This window comes from Arachis stenosperma, chromosome 3 (assembly GCF_014773155.1).
Source record: "Arachis stenosperma cultivar V10309 chromosome 3, arast.V10309.gnm1.PFL2, whole genome shotgun sequence".
NCBI lineage: Eukaryota > Viridiplantae > Streptophyta > Magnoliopsida > Fabales > Fabaceae > Arachis > Arachis stenosperma.
The window spans coordinates 38,821,855-38,842,882 of NC_080379.1; the positions used below are offsets into that span (position 1 = coordinate 38,821,855).

The 21,028-nt window shown below is 33.2% G+C and overlaps 2 protein-coding genes across 2 annotated transcripts; one reads left to right on the top strand and one right to left on the bottom strand.

Moving 5' to 3' along the window:
* Positions 1 to 13,614: 13,614 nt before the first annotated feature.
* On the top strand, positions 13,615 to 15,947 carry LOC130965295 (uncharacterized). The gene is made up of 2 exons (XM_057890046.1): positions 13,615 to 15,041; positions 15,127 to 15,947. Exon 1 carries the CDS (start codon positions 13,733 to 13,735, stop codon positions 14,141 to 14,143), a length of 411 nt encoding a protein of 136 aa, XP_057746029.1. The 5' UTR covers positions 13,615 to 13,732; the 3' UTR covers positions 14,144 to 15,041; positions 15,127 to 15,947.
* LOC130965932 (probable xyloglucan endotransglucosylase/hydrolase protein 26) lies at positions 14,488 to 15,687 on the bottom strand. The gene is made up of 4 exons (XM_057890688.1): positions 15,516 to 15,687; positions 15,269 to 15,369; positions 14,977 to 15,170; positions 14,488 to 14,896 (listed from the first exon to the last, which is right to left on the bottom strand). The coding sequence occupies exons 1-4, from the start codon at positions 15,685 to 15,687 to the stop codon at positions 14,488 to 14,490; spliced, it is 876 nt and encodes a 291-aa protein (XP_057746671.1).
* Positions 15,948 to 21,028: the final 5,081 nt, after the last annotated feature.

The following is a 21,028-nucleotide window of genomic DNA, read 5'->3' on the forward strand; positions in this document are numbered from 1 at the left end:
CAATGGAACCCTCACATTACTCTTCAAAGATGTTCTTGCAGCAGAACCTGAATTATGCCATTGATGACCAACAAAAACACACTCATATTGCTCCTACTACTTCCCCTTATCTTTCTTACCCTTCCATCAAACTTTTCAACCCAAACCCCAACAACGATCCCTACCTCAATGCTACGATCAAGAACAATGATTATTCCTATGCACCAAGTGATGAAGCCTCATTTGGGGAGCAGAATTATTACCAGTCAGAGTCAGACTCATGCAGTAGTGGTGATGATGAAGATGAGGAAGTGACTTTGGAGGAGTACTTTCTGATTCCTGATGCAAAAGCAAAGAAGCAAATTGAACAGCTTGCTGTAATGGTTGGACTTGACACTACCGAACCAGCAGCGGTTGTGCTTACGCAAGTGGTGAGGGTTCTCAAGCACTTGAAGGGAATAAACTCCTACTAATAATAATAATTATCATAATGATTAAGGGCTTAAACGTGGAGGCAAAGAACTTTCGTTCTTTAATCATCAACCTCACTAGCTATATGTGTGTATGTACAGGGCTTAATGCTTTTATTTTCCATCATGTTTACTTTCATAAAATATGAGTTGGTGGATTTCCTTTTATTCGCTTCTTGTTTATTTGTGTTTCTTTTTCTTCTTCTAGTTAGTTAACGGTTGACCTAGAATTCTTCCTCTCTATATATTCCAGCATGATTTTTGCATTAGTAACTCGCGAAAGAAAATGATCCTATAGTACTTCTGGGAGAATTATTATTTTTTCTTTGTTTTTTCACGATATTTCATAACATGACAGACTAAAGGTTAATTCGTCGCGAATAAGAATTCCATTTAAGGATTTGTTATTGGCCAATGACTTGCTACCTACACAAGGCGAGATTCGAACCCAACACTTGCAGACTAGTGAACTAACCACTAAACTAACATAACTTAGTTACGGAAGAATATATTAGAAGGAAGAAATAATCAAATAACAATTAAGTTGTTTTATCTTCTAGGCCTAACAAATAATAAAAGAAAAAGAAAGCTAAAATACATAAAATACTCTTCAATTATATATACTTTTGGTGCAATTTACTTTCTGGACTTTAAAATGGTTGAGAATACTACCAATGGTTTATTCATCCAGATGTGGCTGATTTTGACAAATTTTGTGCCACTAATAAAACAACCATGGTAGTAAGTGGTAATAATATAATCACTACTGTTAACTTCCATCATCATCAACTTGGTTATGTTCTAACTTTTCTCTTATTGCTGAGTTAAATCTTAATTTGGTCTCTAAAATTTGGTCTGATACTCAAAATGATCTTTACAATTTCGTTGGTCCCAATTAGAACCCTCAAATTTATAATTGTGGCTCAATTTTACTCCTGCAATCATCTCTGTCACCGGAATGCTGTTCTAACGCAATTGCATGACATAGTGGACACTACATAAACTACGGCACATTAATTTCGCATGCAAAACCTTTGGAAACTATGTAGTACAAGGATTTTCTTGATGTTTGATAACTTATGATCGTCGTATTGGAAAAAAAGAGAGTTTTAACCCACAAAAAACTAAAACGACGTGGTGACGGAGATGATCGCAGGTTGAAGCCACAATTACAAATTTGGAAGTTCTAATTGGAGTCAACGAAATTATAAGAATCATTCTAAGCATCAGACTAAATTTCAAAAGTCAAATTTAGATTTAACTCCTTATTGCTTCATAGTATTAAACGGTCCATTCAACGGCTCAACCTTACCAAACGGCCATTAATTAGTTTTGACCCCAAAGAACATTTAGCTATCTACCTACCATTTCATGTTGGACACATTGATTTGGAGATTTAATAGTGTGCTGGGACGTTGCTTAATTAGGTCGTTGCACCACTTCACATAGTAATATGTACATGTTTATGGAAGCTAGCTACAATTTTTACTACAGCAACATTCGACTCTAACTCAAAAAAAAAAAAAAAAATTACGTGATAAAACTAAGCTAATGGCATCTATTTATACTATTTAAAGGTAGTGATAACATTCGCGAAATTAGCGACTTGCCATCTTATCAACTTGATATATTATAATTACAAATTTTTATGAGTTATAAACAAATTTAAATATTTGACTATGCATGATTAAATTCTTATTATATAATTAACTTATCAAAATTGTTATCCTTTAATCCAAATTAATTTTTAATTCATGACAATGAAATTGTGATTTTTTCTTGAAGGTTTTTAATACAAATTAAATTACTTTATTATCAGAGTTGATTTTGCTTCTCATGGAACAACAGATCTTATGCATGATAATTTGTAAGAATCACACATGAATAAGGATATTCGTGTAAAAAAGAGTGAATGGGTTACAATTAGTAGAAAAGACAAAAAAAAAAGTGGATAAAGACTTAAAAGTGGTGCCAAAAAAAGCTAATGTAGCAATATACTCCAATTTGGTGAGTAATAAATTTTCTTTTGGGTCTAATAACATGCATGCTGGATTCTCATCAAATGCAAAGGTGGGCCTATGGAAAAGAAGTATCCTCCATCCATGCTTGGCTCTTTGAAAACAACTCAGGTGGCTTTCAAGGATCAGAGTACTTCCTTTTTTAAAGCAGGGCACAAAAGACAGCATCCTATTTCGCTTCAAAACTCACCTATTGAAGCATTGTCAATGGATTCTCGAGTACAAAAGAGTTTGATAAAGCTAGTGCAACAACAAACTTGGAGAACCAACCTCAACAGAAAAATGATGGTTCTGCGGTGCAAGTCCAAGAGAAGACACTTGGAGACAGGGGTCCATCAACGTGAGGTAGGATGATTAAAAATTTTAATTATTTAATTTATTTTTATGGATTGTGACCATTTAAATATTTTTAGTTGGAATGTAAGGGGGCATCAAATAAGATGTCTCGAGTTCACTGGAAAGAGTTGGTACGAAAATTTCAACCAACTTTTTTTTATTTTGGTGGAAACTCATATTGGGTTTGAAACTATGAAAGAATTTTGGGGGAGATTAGGTTATTATCCTGTAGGGATTGTAGATGTTGTTGGACACAAGGGAGGAATTTGGTTCCTCTATGCTAATTTAAAATTTTCTTGTAAAATTCTTTGGGTTATGAATCAATGTGTAACTTTGGAAATTGATGGTGGTGGAAAAAGATGCATCTGCAGTGCGGTTTATGGCAGCCCTCAAGCCATTAATATAGTAGAATTATGGAGTCATCTGCTTGATATTGGTTTATGCATTCAGAACCCGTGGGTGGTGGTTGGAGATTTTAATGATATTTTGAGTGTTCATAAGGTGAAGGGGAGTAATTTCTATTTGAATCGCAGTAGTATCTTTGCAAGTACTCTAGATTCTTGTGGTCTTTTTGACCTGACAACCTCTAGAAGACGATTTACTTGGTTCCATAAAATTCAAGGAAACAAAGAAATTGTAAAGAGATTGGATAGAGCTTGCTGTACTACAGAATGACGCCTTCTTTTTCCAGAAGCTTTTGTTGAAGTTCTCAGCTGTTCTTACTCTGATCATTGTCCCCTACTTATCCGATGTTAAGGAGTTCCTATCAAGAAAGAAAACCGGCCTTTTAGATTCCAAGCGGCATGGGTAACACATCCTGATTACAAAGTCATTGTTCAGAAATCTTGGGATAGTACAAATATTGGCATGCATAGAAATTTGTTGGGGGTTCAAAAAACTTTGTTGGAATTCGAATCTACGGTCTTCGGCAATATTTTTCTTAAAAAAGAGAGAATTTGAGGCTTATTTGAATTGTATTCAACAGAAAATGGAAACTGACGATGATCCGATTTTGAAGCACAAAGAGGAAGAATTGAGAGCTAAGTATAATCTAGTTTTGGCCCAGGAAGAATTGCTTTGGTACCAGAAGTCAAGAGATCAATGGGTTCGGTATGGTGATAGAAATACTAGTTTTTTCCATATGCAAACCATCCTTAGAAGAAAATCTAACAAGGTTCATGGGTTGCTAGTCAGTGATGGGTCCTGGTCTGATGATCCGGAAGTTTTACAAAGAGAGGTTGTTAATTTCTTCAAAAATATATTTTGCTCTACTAAGCCTGTTGAGATTAATTGCATGGGAGAAACTCCTATCCCATCTCTTAGCCAAGATGCTTGTGATAATTTGTCTAAACCAGTAACAATGTTGGAGGTTAAAGAAGTTTTGGATAATATGAGCTCGTTCAAATCTCCTGAGCCGGATGGTTTTCAAGTTTTTTTCTTCAAGGAATATTGGGATGTTGTGGGTCATGAGATGTGGCGTACTATTCAAAAAGAATTCTTAGGGGAGACGTTATGCCATTCTTTGTTGAAAACTTTGATTGTTCTTATCCCTAAGTGCGACCCTCCAATTAGATTGAAGGATTTTCGGCCAATAAACCTTTGTAATGTAATTTATAAACTAGTGACTAAAGTGATGATTAATAGATTACGACCATTTTTAGATGAGATTGTTAGCCCAACTCAGAGAGGGTTTATTCATGGTAGAGGAGTGCCTGATAATATTATTGTTGCCCAAGAAGTTCTTCACTTTCTTAAGAGGACAAAGTCTAGAAAAGGAGCTATGGCTTTTAAGATTGATTTAGAAAAGGCTTATGATAGAGTTGATTGAAATTTTCTTGAGCACACTCTTGAATCTTTTGGCTTTCCTTCTCTAATTATTCGGCTTGTAATGAATTGTATTTAGGTCTCAAATCTTTCTATCCTTTGGAATGAGAATAGATTGGACAGCTTCCAACCTCGCAGAGGACTCAGGTAAGGAGATCCAATTTCTCCTTATTTATTTGTTTTGTGCATGGAAAGATTGGCGTGCTTCATTTCCAAACAAGTTGACGAGGGTATTTGGGATGGTGTGGCTGTTTCTAGAGGGAGACCTAGAGTTTCTCACTTGATATTTGCAGATAACCTCCTCCTTTTTTGTAAAGCGAAGAAAAATCAAGTTCAGAATGTTGTGCACACCTTGGAGTTGTTCTGCAAAGCTTCAGGTATGAAGATTAACATTGAAAAATCTAAAGCTATTTGTTCTAAAAATATCTCTAATAGAAGAAAGGAAATGTTGTCTGATGTTTCTCATATCCCTTTTACTAGTGACCTAGGCAAATCCTTGGGAGTGAACCTTAATCATCCTCGAGCTGCTAGGTCTATTTTTTCGGACTCTTTAGAGAAGATCAAGAATAAGTTGGCTAGTTGGAAAAGTCGACTCCTTAACAGAGCAGGCAGGCTTTGCTTAATTTAATCTGTTTCTTCTTCTCTTCCTATTTATCAGATGCAAGTGACTCTTTTTCCTACTTCGGTTTGTCAAAAGATTGATTCTGTGCTTAGAAAATTCTTGTGGAAGGGAAAGGTGGGGGAGCGTTGCTTAAATTTGGTCAAGTGGAGTAAAGTTGTCACTCCAAAAAAATATGGAGACTTGGAAATTAGAGATACCCAATGTGTAAATTTTGCTTTATTAAGAAAGCTTGTTTGGCAATTATTGCATAATAAAGATAAGCTTTGGGTAAGAATTATGTTAGCAAAATATTTACCCGAGAGTTCTTGATTTTCACCCAATTTTTCTAATAATGTTTCAAGTACTTGGCGAGTGATTTATAAGACAATAGAAAAGCTTCGTGATGGTTTTGATTGGTGTACAGGAAGGATGTCTCAATCCTTTTGGTATCATGCTTGGCAACCATGTGGAACACTAGCTCCTTTGATTCTTTTTGTGCATATTTCTGATTCTCACTTGAAGCTAGAAGATGTCTGGCACCATGGACATTGGCGGTGGGATATTCTTTGCACAATGATTCCGGAAGAAGTTAAACTTGATTTGATGCTCTTTGATCCTATCAAGCAGGCAGAAGATAAAACAAGTTGGTTTTGGACAAACTCAAATACTCTCACCTACTCGACTAAAAGTGGGTATGAATGGCTATTGAAGAAGAAATTTGGCTGGAATGATAATAAAAATTGGCTTTGGCTTTGACGCTTGAGAATACCGGAGAAGATAAAGTGTATGTTCTGGCTTTGCCTCAACAATGGAGTTCCCACAGCTAGTTACCAGTTTCAAAGAGGTCTTGCTACTTCTGATTTTTGTCAGAGATGTTATCTTGCTCTAGAGGATATTAACCATTGCTTTAGGATTTGCCAAAAAGCTCGTCAGATTTGGATTAGCTTAAACTTGAAAATGACCACTGATGACTCTAGTTTGGATTTTGTGTCTTGGATTCGTTCTAATCTCAACAAAAATGAGTTTCTCATTGCAGTGACCTTTTGGTGGATTCGGAGGGATAGGAACAATGACATCTTCCATCAAAATGATCCATGGAGTAAGAAGAAAATTGTTCACTTAGTTAAACATGCTGCTCGAGATTTCTCTAATGTTATTACACCCAAAAACATATTATTCCTTCTTCTTTGCAATATAACTGGGAACCACCTCCAATGAATGTCTGTAAAGTAAACTGCGATGCAAGCGTTTTTGAAAATGAGCAATTAGCTGGCTTTGGATGTATTATTAGAGACAATATGAGAATTTGGATAAAAGGTTATTCTGCCAGTATACATCTTTCTAGTATTCTCTGTTGTGAGCTTCATGCTATTTGGAGAGGGCTTGTTATGGCTTGGGATTGCGAGTGCAAAGAGGCCATATGTGAAACTGATAATCTTGATGCGTTTCTTTTTGTTTTGCGAGGCACAACCAGCATGATTAGGAATGACTCTGATCTGCTTGACAAGATCAAAGAGATGCTCCAGCGCAATTGGACAGCTACTTTAGTGCTCATCTAGTGCACAACAAACAGAGCGGCTGATTTAATGTTTAAAACTATTACTTTAAACAAGCAGGTGTACCTAGAGTGGTTATTGTCCCCTAATAATTTAGACATTATTATTAGAGAGGAGTGCTACTTTTTCTCTTAGGTCCTTTTTCTTTGTGTTTTGTTCAGTCACCAAAATTGATTTTACTTCTCCGTATGTCTAACCACAAACAGTAGAGTGTTAGTCTTTCTTTTCTTTTTTTGTTAACATATGAATGAAACAAATTATAAATATTTATAATAATAATTATCCAAATCAGTCCTAAAATTTTTAAAATCGAATATTTTAATTCCTCAAATTTTAAAATACACAAAATAGTCCCTAATGTTTATTTCATTAAATAATGCAATCCTCCTCCGTTAGTCATTATCAATAACTCTCGTAAAACATTAATTTACATATGTGGCTATTAAGTGTTCATGTGTGTGAACAGTGACGGATCCAGAAAAATTTTATAGTGGGATAAAAATATAATAAAATTTAGGTATAGATATATTTTTTTGGCTTTCTATAATACCCAACATGTTAAGGATTATTCCATTATGAATTTGAATTCTATTTAGTCTGCAATTGGCTAATGAGTTACTACACATACAAGATGGAATTCGAACTCTCAACACTTACTTAAGCGGACAACGACTAAGTTGATCGCTCGACCAACCCAAATTGATTTAGATATATTTAAAATTTTAAATTATAACTATCTATACATATTGATAAAAACTAAAATATACACGCAATCATTTATTATAGTATTTAAAATAATAAAAAATAATTTCACACCCACAGTATAATATTCAGAATAATAAAAACAATAACTTATAATGACTTTTTTTTATTTTTATTTTTAACATGATAATATTATTTTTCTATATATATTCTTAAAAAATTATTTTATTTTTTTTATTATCTTATATTTAAATATTTAACTGTTAGGTCTATTTATTATAGTCTTTATAGTATAAATAAATTTAATCAAAATAATTACTATAATCAAGACCATTTTAATAACAAATATTAATATAGTATATTAATATATAGATAATATATTTTTTTATCTTAAATAATTTTTTTAAAAATTACTAATAATTTAAGTTGTATTTAAATAAAAAAACTAAGTTTTAATTTAATTATCAACTAATTAACTAATATAATAAAATTAATTATCACTATTTTTTAAGTTTATTTATTTATTTTTTATTATTATACTAACTCAAATTTAATAATATAATAATAATTATTATTATATGTTAAGTTTAACAAAAAAAAATTAACATAAAATAGAAGAAAATTATTCATATTTTATTTTGGAGTAAACATAATATAAAAGGACACACACACACATATTATTTTTTTAAAAATTTTGTGGGGGTAAATGCTCTTTCCGTATTGCATGTAGATCCGTCTTTATATGTGAATTGGACAAATCAGTATTTAGAATAAAAGATAAAACAATTCTAAAAAATTTTAAAAATTTTAAAATAGTCCTTGAAAATTTTTAAAAATTCCTAAACAGTCTTTTCGGATATTTTTAATTAGGGCTGATAATGAGTATGATAGAATAGGGTTTAAACTCCACCGTAATTCTATCCCAGGTTTAAATTCTCTCTACAATTTAACATGCCTTATTTGCAAGTTGAGAATCTTTCAATCCTAATTCTACCTGTACTCTAAAGTTTAACACTCGATCCTACCTGATCTTATTCACAACGAATCAATTTTTTCAATCAAATATAATATTTAATCATTTCATAATTCATAAATATACTAATAAAATAGAAAATACAAAGTTAAGTCCATATTAAAATTAAAAGCAAAAACATCATAATAAAATTTATTTTTAAATTACAAAAAAAGAGAATGTGAGTTCGATTTCTATCAACTTCATTGCATATGTATAATAATTTTTAATTACATACTATAATATATCACGGTATGGGTTGATCATATTAGGTTAGGCATAGATTCGTTCTCAACCATACCCAAAGTTTAACCCACTCCGCTCTCAACCTGACTCGCTACAGATTGAGTTGTCAATCATACTCGAATGAGTTAGATCGATTGGATACCCATATATAGGATGAGTATTAGTAGCCCTACTTTTAATATTTTTTCAAAAGTCAGTATCTTATAATATTTTTATTAATTAAAATAAAAAATTATTATTAAAAATATATATAATAACTAAATAGTACAAAAAATAACAAAATATATACTAAAAGATAATTTTATTTATTAACACTAAAATATCATAAAAAATAATATTATTTAATTATTAACTTATGATACCTATATTTAGGTGACGATGTAGAAACCATAATAATAATAACAAAATCTAAGAGATCATTGCATTATAAAGGCTATTATTTATATATATAAACTTTTAAAATATTGACACCAAATAAACTTTGAAAAATATTTCTATGTGAAAAAAATTGCTAACTGTGATAGCAAAAATAACTTTAATTGCAAGTCTATTTTGTGTAATATTACAATAAATAAATCTCAACTTTTTTTAAAAAAATATGATTTGTCAAGACATTTCTTCTTCAAATTTTATAAAAATATTAGGAGTCTCACATTTTTGTAAATCATCCACATTAATTTTGTGGTTGTTGGTACGAATTTTGACTTGAGAGGTAATTTGACTACAATTCAAATTTGAGAAGGATCGACGAATTAGCCATTTGGCTATCGGAGAATAACATTTTCGACTACAAGTAGAATAATAGTCATGGTTGAGAGTTTAATGATATGAAATGGGTTAAAATTAGATACACCACGTGGTTAAATTTAAACACGATGCGAGAATGTGGGTTTGGAAGCCAAGGCAAAATAGAACGTGGAGAGACCATTATGAGAATTCTTCAGATTCAAGGCAAGGTCGTGGCCTGAGAAAAAGAAGGAATTAGATCGTGGTTAAGATTTTTCAGGAACAAGTCTATCTTTAGGATCTATAAATAGAAGTTTTAGAAGAAAAAGAGGACTTCAATGAAAAACACTAGATCATCACACAAACTCTTTCAAAAATTTTCAGTCTGAATAATGCAACAGAAGATCATGGAGTGTAAGTGCATGTGAGTGTTAGGAGCCCATTTTATTATTTTGTTTTTTTTATTAGTTTCTTTCTTTTAATTTTTCTATCTTAAATATTTCATCATTATTATGTTTTCTGCTAATTTCCATATTTACTCACATTTTTACTTAATCAAAGTTCTTTTCAGTTATTTGTATTTTCAGTCTTATTTATTATAATTTACCATTAATAATTCGACACAGTCTACTTTGATACAAACGTTACGTAATTTTCAGGTCATGCTCACTCCTTTGAGAGGAGTCGTATCTACTCGCAGAACTGAGATCTTGATACAAGCTCGATTCCGACACCCTATCGATATTACAAAAAATCGAGTGAAACAATAGTTAACTAAAACTTATAAATTTGACTTCATGGATGACTTGATTTGCATTACATGCAAGTTCTAAAGTGTTATCTTCATAAATATTTGCACAAATATTCCCAATTGCTAATGTGAAAAATTTTATATTAAATGAGAGTTTTTGTATTTTTTTAAGCAACACTAGTCCATTCTCTTCTTTATCATTAAAGAATGATCATAGAATATTTCACTTATAAATTAAATTAAATTAATATCTTGTATGGTAAAAAATAAATGTGTTTTTTATTCTAATTCTTTTTTGAAAAATAGTGTTTTTCAAATTTAATTTATAATTTTTTAAAAAATAGATAAAAATAATTTGTATATATAAATAATTAAATTTAAGATAAATAGATTGAAAATTTTAGAAGTTAACATTTATTAATTTAAAAATAATTATATATAAATAATTTAAATAGACTATTTTAGAATTTTTAAAAATTTTCAGTGTCTGTTTTGATATTTTTAAATTCTTTCGGGACTATTTTATACTTCATTCTTAAAACTGATTTGTCTAAACTGTACACATGGATAATTAACCGCTATGTGTGCGAGTTAATGTTCACATCAGTAGTCACTATTAATGACTAATAAAAGAGGGTTGTATTGGATAATGGAAATAAATATTAAGACTGTTATATATATTTGGTTTTCCACGGTATCTCCCAACCCGACAGATTAAGGACTAATCCGCCGCCAGTACTGAGCTTCATTTAAGGGTTTGTCGCTGGTCAATGGGTTACTGCATACACAAGGCGGGATTCGAACCCCCGACACTTGCTTAAGCGGACTAGTGAGCTAACCACTAGACCAACTCAACTTGGTTTGTTTTATATATTTTAAAATTTGAGATAATTATCCTTCATTTTTTTTCTTTTTAGGTGATGATTCCTTCCCTTTTTTTTTAGGGCAAATAACCTATTTAAAATAAACAAGAGAAACGTTTACTAGATTACAACAATGGAAAAATTGATACGTGAGTGTCTTGTTTCACTATTTATATAAACCGTGGGAGCCAACCACGGTTCATAGTTACACATAAACTGTGGCTGGCAGGGAGGTTTTACTTGGAAGAAAAGCTCTACGTAAACCGTGGTAGGTAGCCACGGTTTACCCTTGGTAAATGAAAGAGAGAAACCGCTGGAAGCAGCCACGGTTTATGAAGATAAATGTGCATAAAACATGGCTGGCAGTAACAGTTTATGAAGGACCTCCAATGGGCATAAAACCTTGTAAGCTAGCACGGTTTATGAGAATGGAAATTCTATATATAGGTGAGTGAGATTCAAGCTGGTGAAGAGATCATTATCACAATGTCAAGTGAGGAAGAGAGTGTTCTTGTCTTAGTACATTGCTCTGGAAAAATTAAAAGAAGCAAAAAATATGGTGTGAAGTTCACTGACAGAGAATCATTGAGTGTATTCATTAGTTCATCAAGCACTTTGTCGGATGTGAAGAATAGCATCTTGCAGAAGTTTGGGGTATTTGGGAGCAAGTTGGTGAAGAAGATATTCTACAAGATTCCCATCGCTGTAGTCTCGAGCGGTGTTCAGTATGATACGTTCGTGTTAGCGGCGGACGAAGATATTAGGGTTCTGTTTCATTGCATTAGGAGTTTTCCAAAGGTCAGAATACACGAGCTGTATGCGAAGTTGGAGATTGTTGTCGATAGTTCTGGGGCATCGGCTCCAGTGCATAGCTCAACTGCCGCAGGCGGTGCGTCTTGTTCGATGCTTGCGGTCTGGCCATCTGTTCCGCAGGTTGCATCCCCTTCCTTCGTGGCTGATTTAGAATGAACGGAGGCAGTTGGTTCTGTACCTTTGCCTAATCCTGGGGTCCGGCAGCAGGCATTGAGGGGGACACAGGTCATGCCATAGTTGATGAAGTTCAAGGTTTTGGGAAACCTGATCGAGTAGAGAATGCAATGCGGAACGATGACTCTGACCAGGAGCCTGTAAATATCTTTGGGGACAGCGATGATGACACAGGTGCTAATCCACATGCACAACAAGCGCCTTCAAGTTCTGGCACACAACAGTACCCTCCACACTTCTCCACTCTAAACTTGGAGGCTCTGGGTGAACAGCCAGCGGAAGTTGCTACAATTGGGGGTTTGTCTACATAATTTTAGATTGGGCAATCGTTCCAGAGTAAAGATGAAGCTGTTCTGAGTGTGAAGGACTATAGCATCCGTCGAGGTGTTGAGTACCGCGTGTTGGAATCGGCAAACTCACTAAGGCACCCACTCACAGACTCCCCATCAATCGGCAAACCCAGCTGATAGGCCACGTCTTCCAAGGTGACCGTACACTCCCCAAAGAGCATGTGAAAGGTGTGGGTCTCAGGACGCCACCTCTCAATGAATGCGCTAAGTAGAGGCTCATCAACCCAGAACCACTGACTATTCAACCTAGCCAAGTGATACAAGCCCGCGGTTTCAAGATACGGTATAATACGGTCGTGTAAAGGCATATTCTGTTGTCTCCGGACACCGCTAATAACCCTAGTAGGCTGCAAAAAGATGGATAACGAAATCTCAACATACAACAATACTAACAACTCCTGCTAATATCAATAATAATAATAACCATAATAAGAACAGCGAAAATAACACTAACAAGTCAAACTAGAAAAATAATTTTAACAATAACAAAATTAGAAAAATAATAAAAATAAAAAACTCACATTTATGATAACAATAACAATTTCCATAATAATTGTTATAATACTAACAACACAACTAGCATTAATAATAACAACATTAAAGAAAATAATAATAAAAAGGTCGTTTAACCAACCTCTTGGTCGATATATCCAGCCACATGTGCGACGTCATTTAACCGGTACATGCGAGTTTCTTCTTCCATCGGTCCGCCACTCAGCTGGTTCAGAATCTCAAACCGGCTACTCAACCACAAAACTATCTTTCTCTCTCAGCCACCAACCTTCTCCAAATTTTTGAAACCTCACAAATGATCTGCCCTCACCAACCACGGCTTCCATATTTATACCTGCACACTCATAAACCGTGGCTGTCTCTAGTATTTTATGCACAAACCATTTTCTTCATAAACTGTAGCTGTCTCCCACGGTTTATGTGCTGCTTTCTCCACTAGTAAACCGTGGCTGCTACCTACTGTTTACCTTCAAATGTTCTTCAACCTAAAATCTGGCTAGCAGGCACGGTTTATGTTCATTTAGAAACCGTGTTAAGCTCCCACGGTTTCTATAGAAAATGAAACAAGACATAAACGTATGTACTTTCCAATTGTTGTAATTAGATAAAGATTTCTTACAATTGTTTTAAATAGGTAAATTGTCCCTTTTTTACGACATAGGAGTTAACAGTTTCACAAAATTGCGGCCCAAATAAGAAATAGCTCAGCCCAAGAGCTAGCTGCTGCAAATTGCGATGGAAGTTAATTTGGGACAGGACGGTAGCTGAGCGCCTGAGCCTGAGATCAGAGAATCAGAGATGGTAGGGGAAGTGGAGAAGATGATCGCAGTGGGTTTGGTATGGGGCGCCACAAATGCTATCATGCGCCGGGGTGCCGTTCTATGGGACCAAGCTGTGAAATCCACATCAAGGGCAGATCCCAACGCCAAGCTGTACCAGAGAGCACTGTTGTCCCTCCGCAACTGGTTCAAGCTCCTATTGATCTGGCAGTACTCCATCCCCTTCCTCGTCAACCTCTCCGCCTCCCTCACTTTCTTCGCCATCCTCTCACACGCCCCACTCTCCCTCGCCGTCCCTGTCACCAACGCCACCACCTTCGCCGCCACCGCCGTCTTCGGCATCCTCCTCGGCGAACGCACCCACCTTCTTCGCGCATCCCTCGGTACCGCTTTTATCGTTTCCGGCCTTTTCCTTTGTATCAATTCCTAACCTTTCAACTATCTCTATTTATGCGTCATTCTGTTACTTCCATTGTTAGATTCAAGTTTTGTTGTATCGTCAAATTGTAATCATGTCCCGAGCTAGGTTTTATTTTTTCAAAATTACAGTAGTTTATTAGGCCTGTTCAGTTCTCAGCACGGAAATTACCAAAGCATTGTCCTCTTTTGGCGATGATGAAAATTTATTGTGTGTTAAGTAGATAACTAAGCATACAAAGCAGCATTATTAGTTCTTGGTGAGCAAGAATGAGTCACCAAGCCTTGCGAGGCTTTAAAAAATGGGGCAATGACTGAGAAAAAAAAAAAAAAAGAAGCAGCATCTGATCCTTATGGTTAGAGTTGTGTTTTAGAACATTCTGGAGGCAACTGGCCGTTGAATCTCTTGGAATCGGCGCAGTAGTCGTAGATCATGTAATTCTTTCTGACCCAGTTCAACTGGCCTTTTTCGGAGTAACTTAGCTGCTTGTATAGGGGAGAAATCCACCAATTTGCAGGGACATTGGAGGCACAGTGATTGATGCTCACTGCCCCATTCCACTTGCAAGCCCTTGCTCTGAAATGATGAAAGCTGGCTATGAATGGTGCACCTCTCCAGTCAGTCTTAACAAGCCCTCCTCTAGTTGCCCAGTCATCTGCATTCCATAGGCTGCTGTATACCCTCATTCCATGCTTGTTTGGATACGCAACACCGTGATTTTCGTAGTTCTGAAAAACCCGAATCGGCAGACCATCAACATACCACCTGAGATAGCAGTGCAGTGATAGTTAAAGATCATCACATCCTTAGATAGCAGTTAAATAATTGTGCTGTCATCAACTTACACAATTTGCGTGGGGTTCCAGTGAATGGTGTAGTTGTGAAAGTCAGCAGTTGGGTCAAACCAGAGGTAAAATTGCTGCTCTTTGTTTCCTTTTCCTTGTGTATATATGTTGGTATTGACAGTGTATGGTTGTCCTGTAATGTTGCCTAAGAACTCAAAATCTATCTCATCATGCTGACTTCCCGTGGAGGATAACTGTACACAATATTTTGGGAGAAGCATTAGCAATCCATTTTGTGTGGAAAGTATAAGAGATTATGGTGACCTTTTTAGCTCATGTGACTTTGACTTACATAGTAGGCTGTTACTATTCCTGCGGCATTGCCTGGTATGAGCTTGATTAGCATTTCAATGCTTCCAAATAAGAATGATCTCTTCGATTTAGCAGCAGATCCTGATACCAAAAAGCAACTTGTGTTTGGAGAAAATGAGAACAGATAATATTATACGCACAAATTTTCTCATTCCAAGAGACCCATGTCTAGTGAAATCCAAATTTATACTTAATTAATGCATGCTAAAGAAGCATAGAATTTTCACCTGAGGTTGTGTCCAACACTAGATGAAGGTCTTCGCCCATAATCGATGCATGTTGAACACCCCATGTGAGATACATGCTCTTCGAAAAGTTGCCATCCACTTGGACGATGTTGACAACGAGTACGACTACACATATAAACAAAGCCACCAACATTTTCTCAAATTTTGCCATGTTTAGTGTGTTCTATGGATATGATAACTTGGATTAATTCTTGGTGATGATGTATTTTTTTATATATTTATATACCAACAACCAGCAATATATAGTTGACATTCTGAAGATGAGCTATACGTGATTATTATAGAATGAATTGGTCTGAGTTATATTGGATTATCGGTCTGCTCATAGGATTTGTCAGACTGAAGTTATTGCTTTTTGAGACGAAGAGGCGGAGAGTTTTCAGAACATACGTCGGGTTTCATAAATGAATTGGCTCCTGATTGGGTTGTGTTTTTGAATTATGGTACGGTGTTGATTCCTTTTATTTTAGAGCAGTATTCAATTGAAAATGTTTTCTGGCAAAGTAGAATTCCCACTAGCATGTCTATTGATTTTTAATACTGCACAATTATCACTAAGCTGATGCCATCATTTTAGAACTTTTTCTTTAAAACACATAGGTTGGAACACGATGCTAAGGACACGATACCCCTTTTGACTTGCACGCCTGAGTTTTAGGAGAAATACTAAGGGACTATTGGAAATTATGGCTTTTTGTTATTATTTAACTATTAATTCAATTTTTTTAGTCTAATAATTTAATAATATATTTTATTCTATATTTTTAAACAGTAATAATTAAGTGATTGTTAAAAATAATAAATTCTAATAATTCTCTAATATATATTTTTTTTGCAGAATTCTTTGGTTTTGTGAACATGGCCTTGCATTAGGAGTGATAATGACTAAAATAGTTAAATTTTACTTAATTCTATTTGCGAGTTTAAATCCCTCAATTCAAATTCTAACAGTATTCTAAACCGTTTAATCCGATCTTGGGTTTAAACTTTAAACTTCTCAATTCAAATTTTATCCGTATTCTAAACTTCTTGATCCTATCCTACTGGATGGACCCATAAAAATAAATTTATTTTTATTTAAATATAATATTTAATCTTTTTGTATTTTATAATATTAAATATTATTTATATACTATTAGTAAAATAAATTATTAATTTGGTGATATTAATTACTTATATTAAAAATGTGCGTTAGACAGATAGAGTTGGCCTGGTACCCAAATTCAATCCTCTCGCTTCGACCGGGTGAGCTGATTGCATATTCGTATGTGTGGATAGGGCTGCCAGCTTTAACTCGTATATTTTATAGGAATTATATGTAAAATGAATAGGAATTTCAATTGCTTAATTTTAAAATTATAACTAAACTACCAAGAATAACGTATTGATAAGTTGAGAATATATAAAAATGACGAATAAAGTTAGGTTTACACTAAATTCAACTACTAATATAAAATATATATTAAAAATAAATTATATATATATATATATATATATATATATATATATATATAATTTCATGTATAAAGAAAAAGTCTTTCATAATTTTTAAAATATGATATCTAAAAATAAGTTATACAAATATGATGTTTTAAAATAGTAATTACTCAGAACATGTTATTTGAAACACACCAATCAGTCTGTTACTTTCTTTTTTGAAAAGGGCCTGCGGAATACGCATTATATGTGTGCCTTCTTTCTCCTTATTCACAACTTAAAACTTATGCATGTTTCTTCTCTCCCATTTGCATGCCCAACGTCTTTGCTCCACCCACACACAACGAGAATGTGGCTGAAAAGAAAAACAAAATTCAAACATTAAATTAAAACTCTCTGAAAAACATTGTCAATTTTAAAAAATAAATAATAGACTGATGGAAAGAAGTGAGTATATGAGGGATTGAAAAATAAGAATAACAAGTTTATTTTGGGTAGAAGAAATTAGCAGAGTGTCTTTTAGTGTAATAGAGAGTAATTTTTAATTAAAATTAGTGTGTAAGAATATATTAATTTTATATTAAGTATATTTTTTGGTATAAATAAATTTAAATAATGCCCCTTCGACATCGCAATAAACATGATATAACAATAGAAGCAGAATAACATATTGTTAAACGAGAGCGTGGAGTTAAAGTAAGTAATATTTTATATGTTTTTTTAAATATTATTAGTATTATTCTAAATATAATTTAAAAATTATTATTAATTTTTTGTATGTAAGTATTGTAATATGTAAAGAGATCAAATAATAAATAATAACGACAATATAAGATATTAGATAGTTTTTAAATATTTTTTAATAATAATAAAAAAACCAGTAACATTTTATGCTTAGAAAGTTGTTATTTATCATAAAAAAATTGTTATTTAATTTAAATATATAGCTTACATATGATACAAATAACTGGTTGGCCGATTATTAGCTTTGTTTGAAACCTTTGTTGCCAAAATTTTTGGGGAATTCTTTATATGGATTTACATTTATTAAGTTTGTTCCATATGTATTGAGAATTTATGGTGCTTGTTATCAATTATTATCAATTTTATACCGATTTTCATCGTGTATTTTAATTAACATTTATACTACTTATTTAAAAAGAATATTTTGTATTTAAATATATTAAATATATGTTAAATAAATAATATATATTTAACATATTAAATATTTCAAATATACTAATATTAAATATTCTAAATAGTATTTAATATATTAATTAAGGATAAAAAGTATTTTTTATTCTATTAAATCTTATAAACATATTAATTATATATATTTAATAAATTGATAAGAGAGTTATTTTTATGTAAATGACATGTTTAAAATATTCAAACTGTCTTTAATATTCTATAATTTTATTATTTTTAGAATAATTATAAATTTGTAAAGTTTTTTACTTTTAAAATAAAATAAATTATATTCATATTGTGTTTTAATAAATATTATAGGAGTCGAGATCTTAGGCCTCACATTAGCCATATCAAATTAGATTTAGATCAAGAGGTATGTTTTCAATTGACAAGAGCAAGAATGTTATACGCTGTCAACATTCCAGACTATAACATAGATTACGCTCTTGTTGCTTCACTGGTCGAGAGATGAAGACCCAAGTGTCACACATTCTATTTTTTTATGGAGAGTGTACTGAAGATGTTGTGGTACACTTTAGTTTGCGAATAAATGGAGAAGTTATTTCTAGAGTTACTAGTTTAAATGTTGATAAGCTTAAACAATTGTGCTATCATAATTTTGGAGTTGAAGTCGAGGATTCGAATTTTTCTGGTCACAAAATAAAATTTACATCCCTCCGACATTTTTATGGGCAGTGTGTTGCCACAGAGCAAAAGTCCCGAGTTTATATACTACTGATGTTGGGTGTTTGTTTATTATTGGACAAGTCAGAAAACTTAGTCTATGAAAAGTATCTTTCACTGGTAATAGATTTGGATCACTATGGGAATTTAAGTTGGAAATCTGCATACCTTACCGATTTATATTGGGGATTATGTCGAGTTTCACGCAACATGATAGATCAAATCAATGGCTGCACTATTTTGCTACAATCATGGGCATGGCTTAGGCTTTCGTGGATATGTCTAGTGCCTCATTTGCCTATCTCATTTTCATTAGCATGAAGGTTTGTATCATAGTAATATTATTTATCTTTTAAATTATATTTTCATACTGAAATGTCAAATTTACATATTTTATACAGTTGGGGAGGATGGGAGCATCCTCAATGTTGGAAATTCCATACGTAGTTGCAATTAGGACTCGTGTAGACCACATGTCCATGAATGAGGTAAGATTAAAGTTAATTTACTTTATTATATGTTGTGAGTTATACGGGGTTATGTAATTTGGTGTTGTTTTAATATAACAGTTCAAATGGCGACCTTACCAAGATGCGAATTTGGCGATGCAAATTCTGCCAGATATCAAGCCTGATATTGAGCGGGGTTGTGCTTATCATTGTCCAGTAATTTGCTTTGAAATTATTGAGTGACATCCGGCTGACCGGGTGATGCATCAATTTGGTTGGTCTCAACAAGAGCCTGAAGACCATATGGATCTCAAAACTAGACACAAGAGAGACTTAAGCGATCATAACTATGAGAATTGGATTGACATTCATTCTGTCTGGATTACGGCTTGGGACATGCGAAGATCGATGGCTGGAGATCCTACTCCCAACTATAGACCTTCTAACGTATATATGGATTGGTATCGTTGCCACGAGCCACGTATTTTTGGCCACACAGGTTCACTTGCACGACCTAAGACTTGATCAAGTTCCCAAGGTGTGGCAACATTTTACTGCTATTCCCCCAATCAATTAATGTGAAAGTTTATGTTGTCTGACTATCATCACCAAAGTTCTGAAAATTAGACCAGTCATCGAATTATTTTAGGTACTAGTTTATTGGTCTAACCAGTTAAATCGAAAGAATTATTTTATAATAAAATAATAAATAAAACATAAATAAACATAGGTTTAACAAAATTTTTAGCATAATTTTAATTTTTTAATAAATATTAACAAGGTTAACTAGTGAACTAAATCAATTAAATCAATACCGTTTTACCAAAGATTAATCAATGAACTAAAAGTAAACTAATCATTCAATGATTCAATCAATTAAGAACAAGAAAATAGAGTACAATATAATATAGAAACACAATTAACCATTCAATGATTCAAATTTAAAGATCAATGAAGAACATAGATCAGAAAAAATGAAGACCAGAATCTCAAAAAAATAATATAAATTGGGTTTTAACAAAATTTTTATCATAATTTTAATTTTTTAATAAAGATTACAAGGTTAACAAGTGAACTAATTCACCTAAATTAGCACAATTTTAACAAAGGTTAACCAGTGAACTAAAAAAAATCAACTAATCATTCAAATATTCAATCAATCAAAATCAAGAAAATAGAGTACAATACATCATAGAAACACAGTTAACATTCAATGATTCAAATTTAAAAATTAATGAAGAACAGAGAACAGAGAAAATGAAGACTATATATATATATATATAGTAACACATATTATTGATAATCAAAATGGCGCAATGGCAAGGGGGAGGCGCAGCAAGCACTATGCTCCATGTTTGAACTTGACAGGCAATGTTTTTGGAGTTGTATTGCACGGGTGCTCCTAAGGTGGTTCGGCGGCGCGCGGGTGTACCGTGGACCCGCGTGGGTTCAATGCGATCTGAAGCTCGAATCGGCCAATTTTTAACGGGTTTGATCACCATTGACCGGTTCAATTATACATCCAGTCTGTTTTGCTAATCGAATTGATCAGACCACCAGTTTTTCGGCCGAATCAACCGATCCGGTTCGATTTTGATAATTGTGCCTAAAACAATTAATATACACAGAGTTTTGACAAAAATTTTAGCATAGTTTTAATTTTTTAATAAAGATTACAAGGTTAACTAGTGAATGAAATCAATTAAATCAACACAATTTTAATGAAGATTA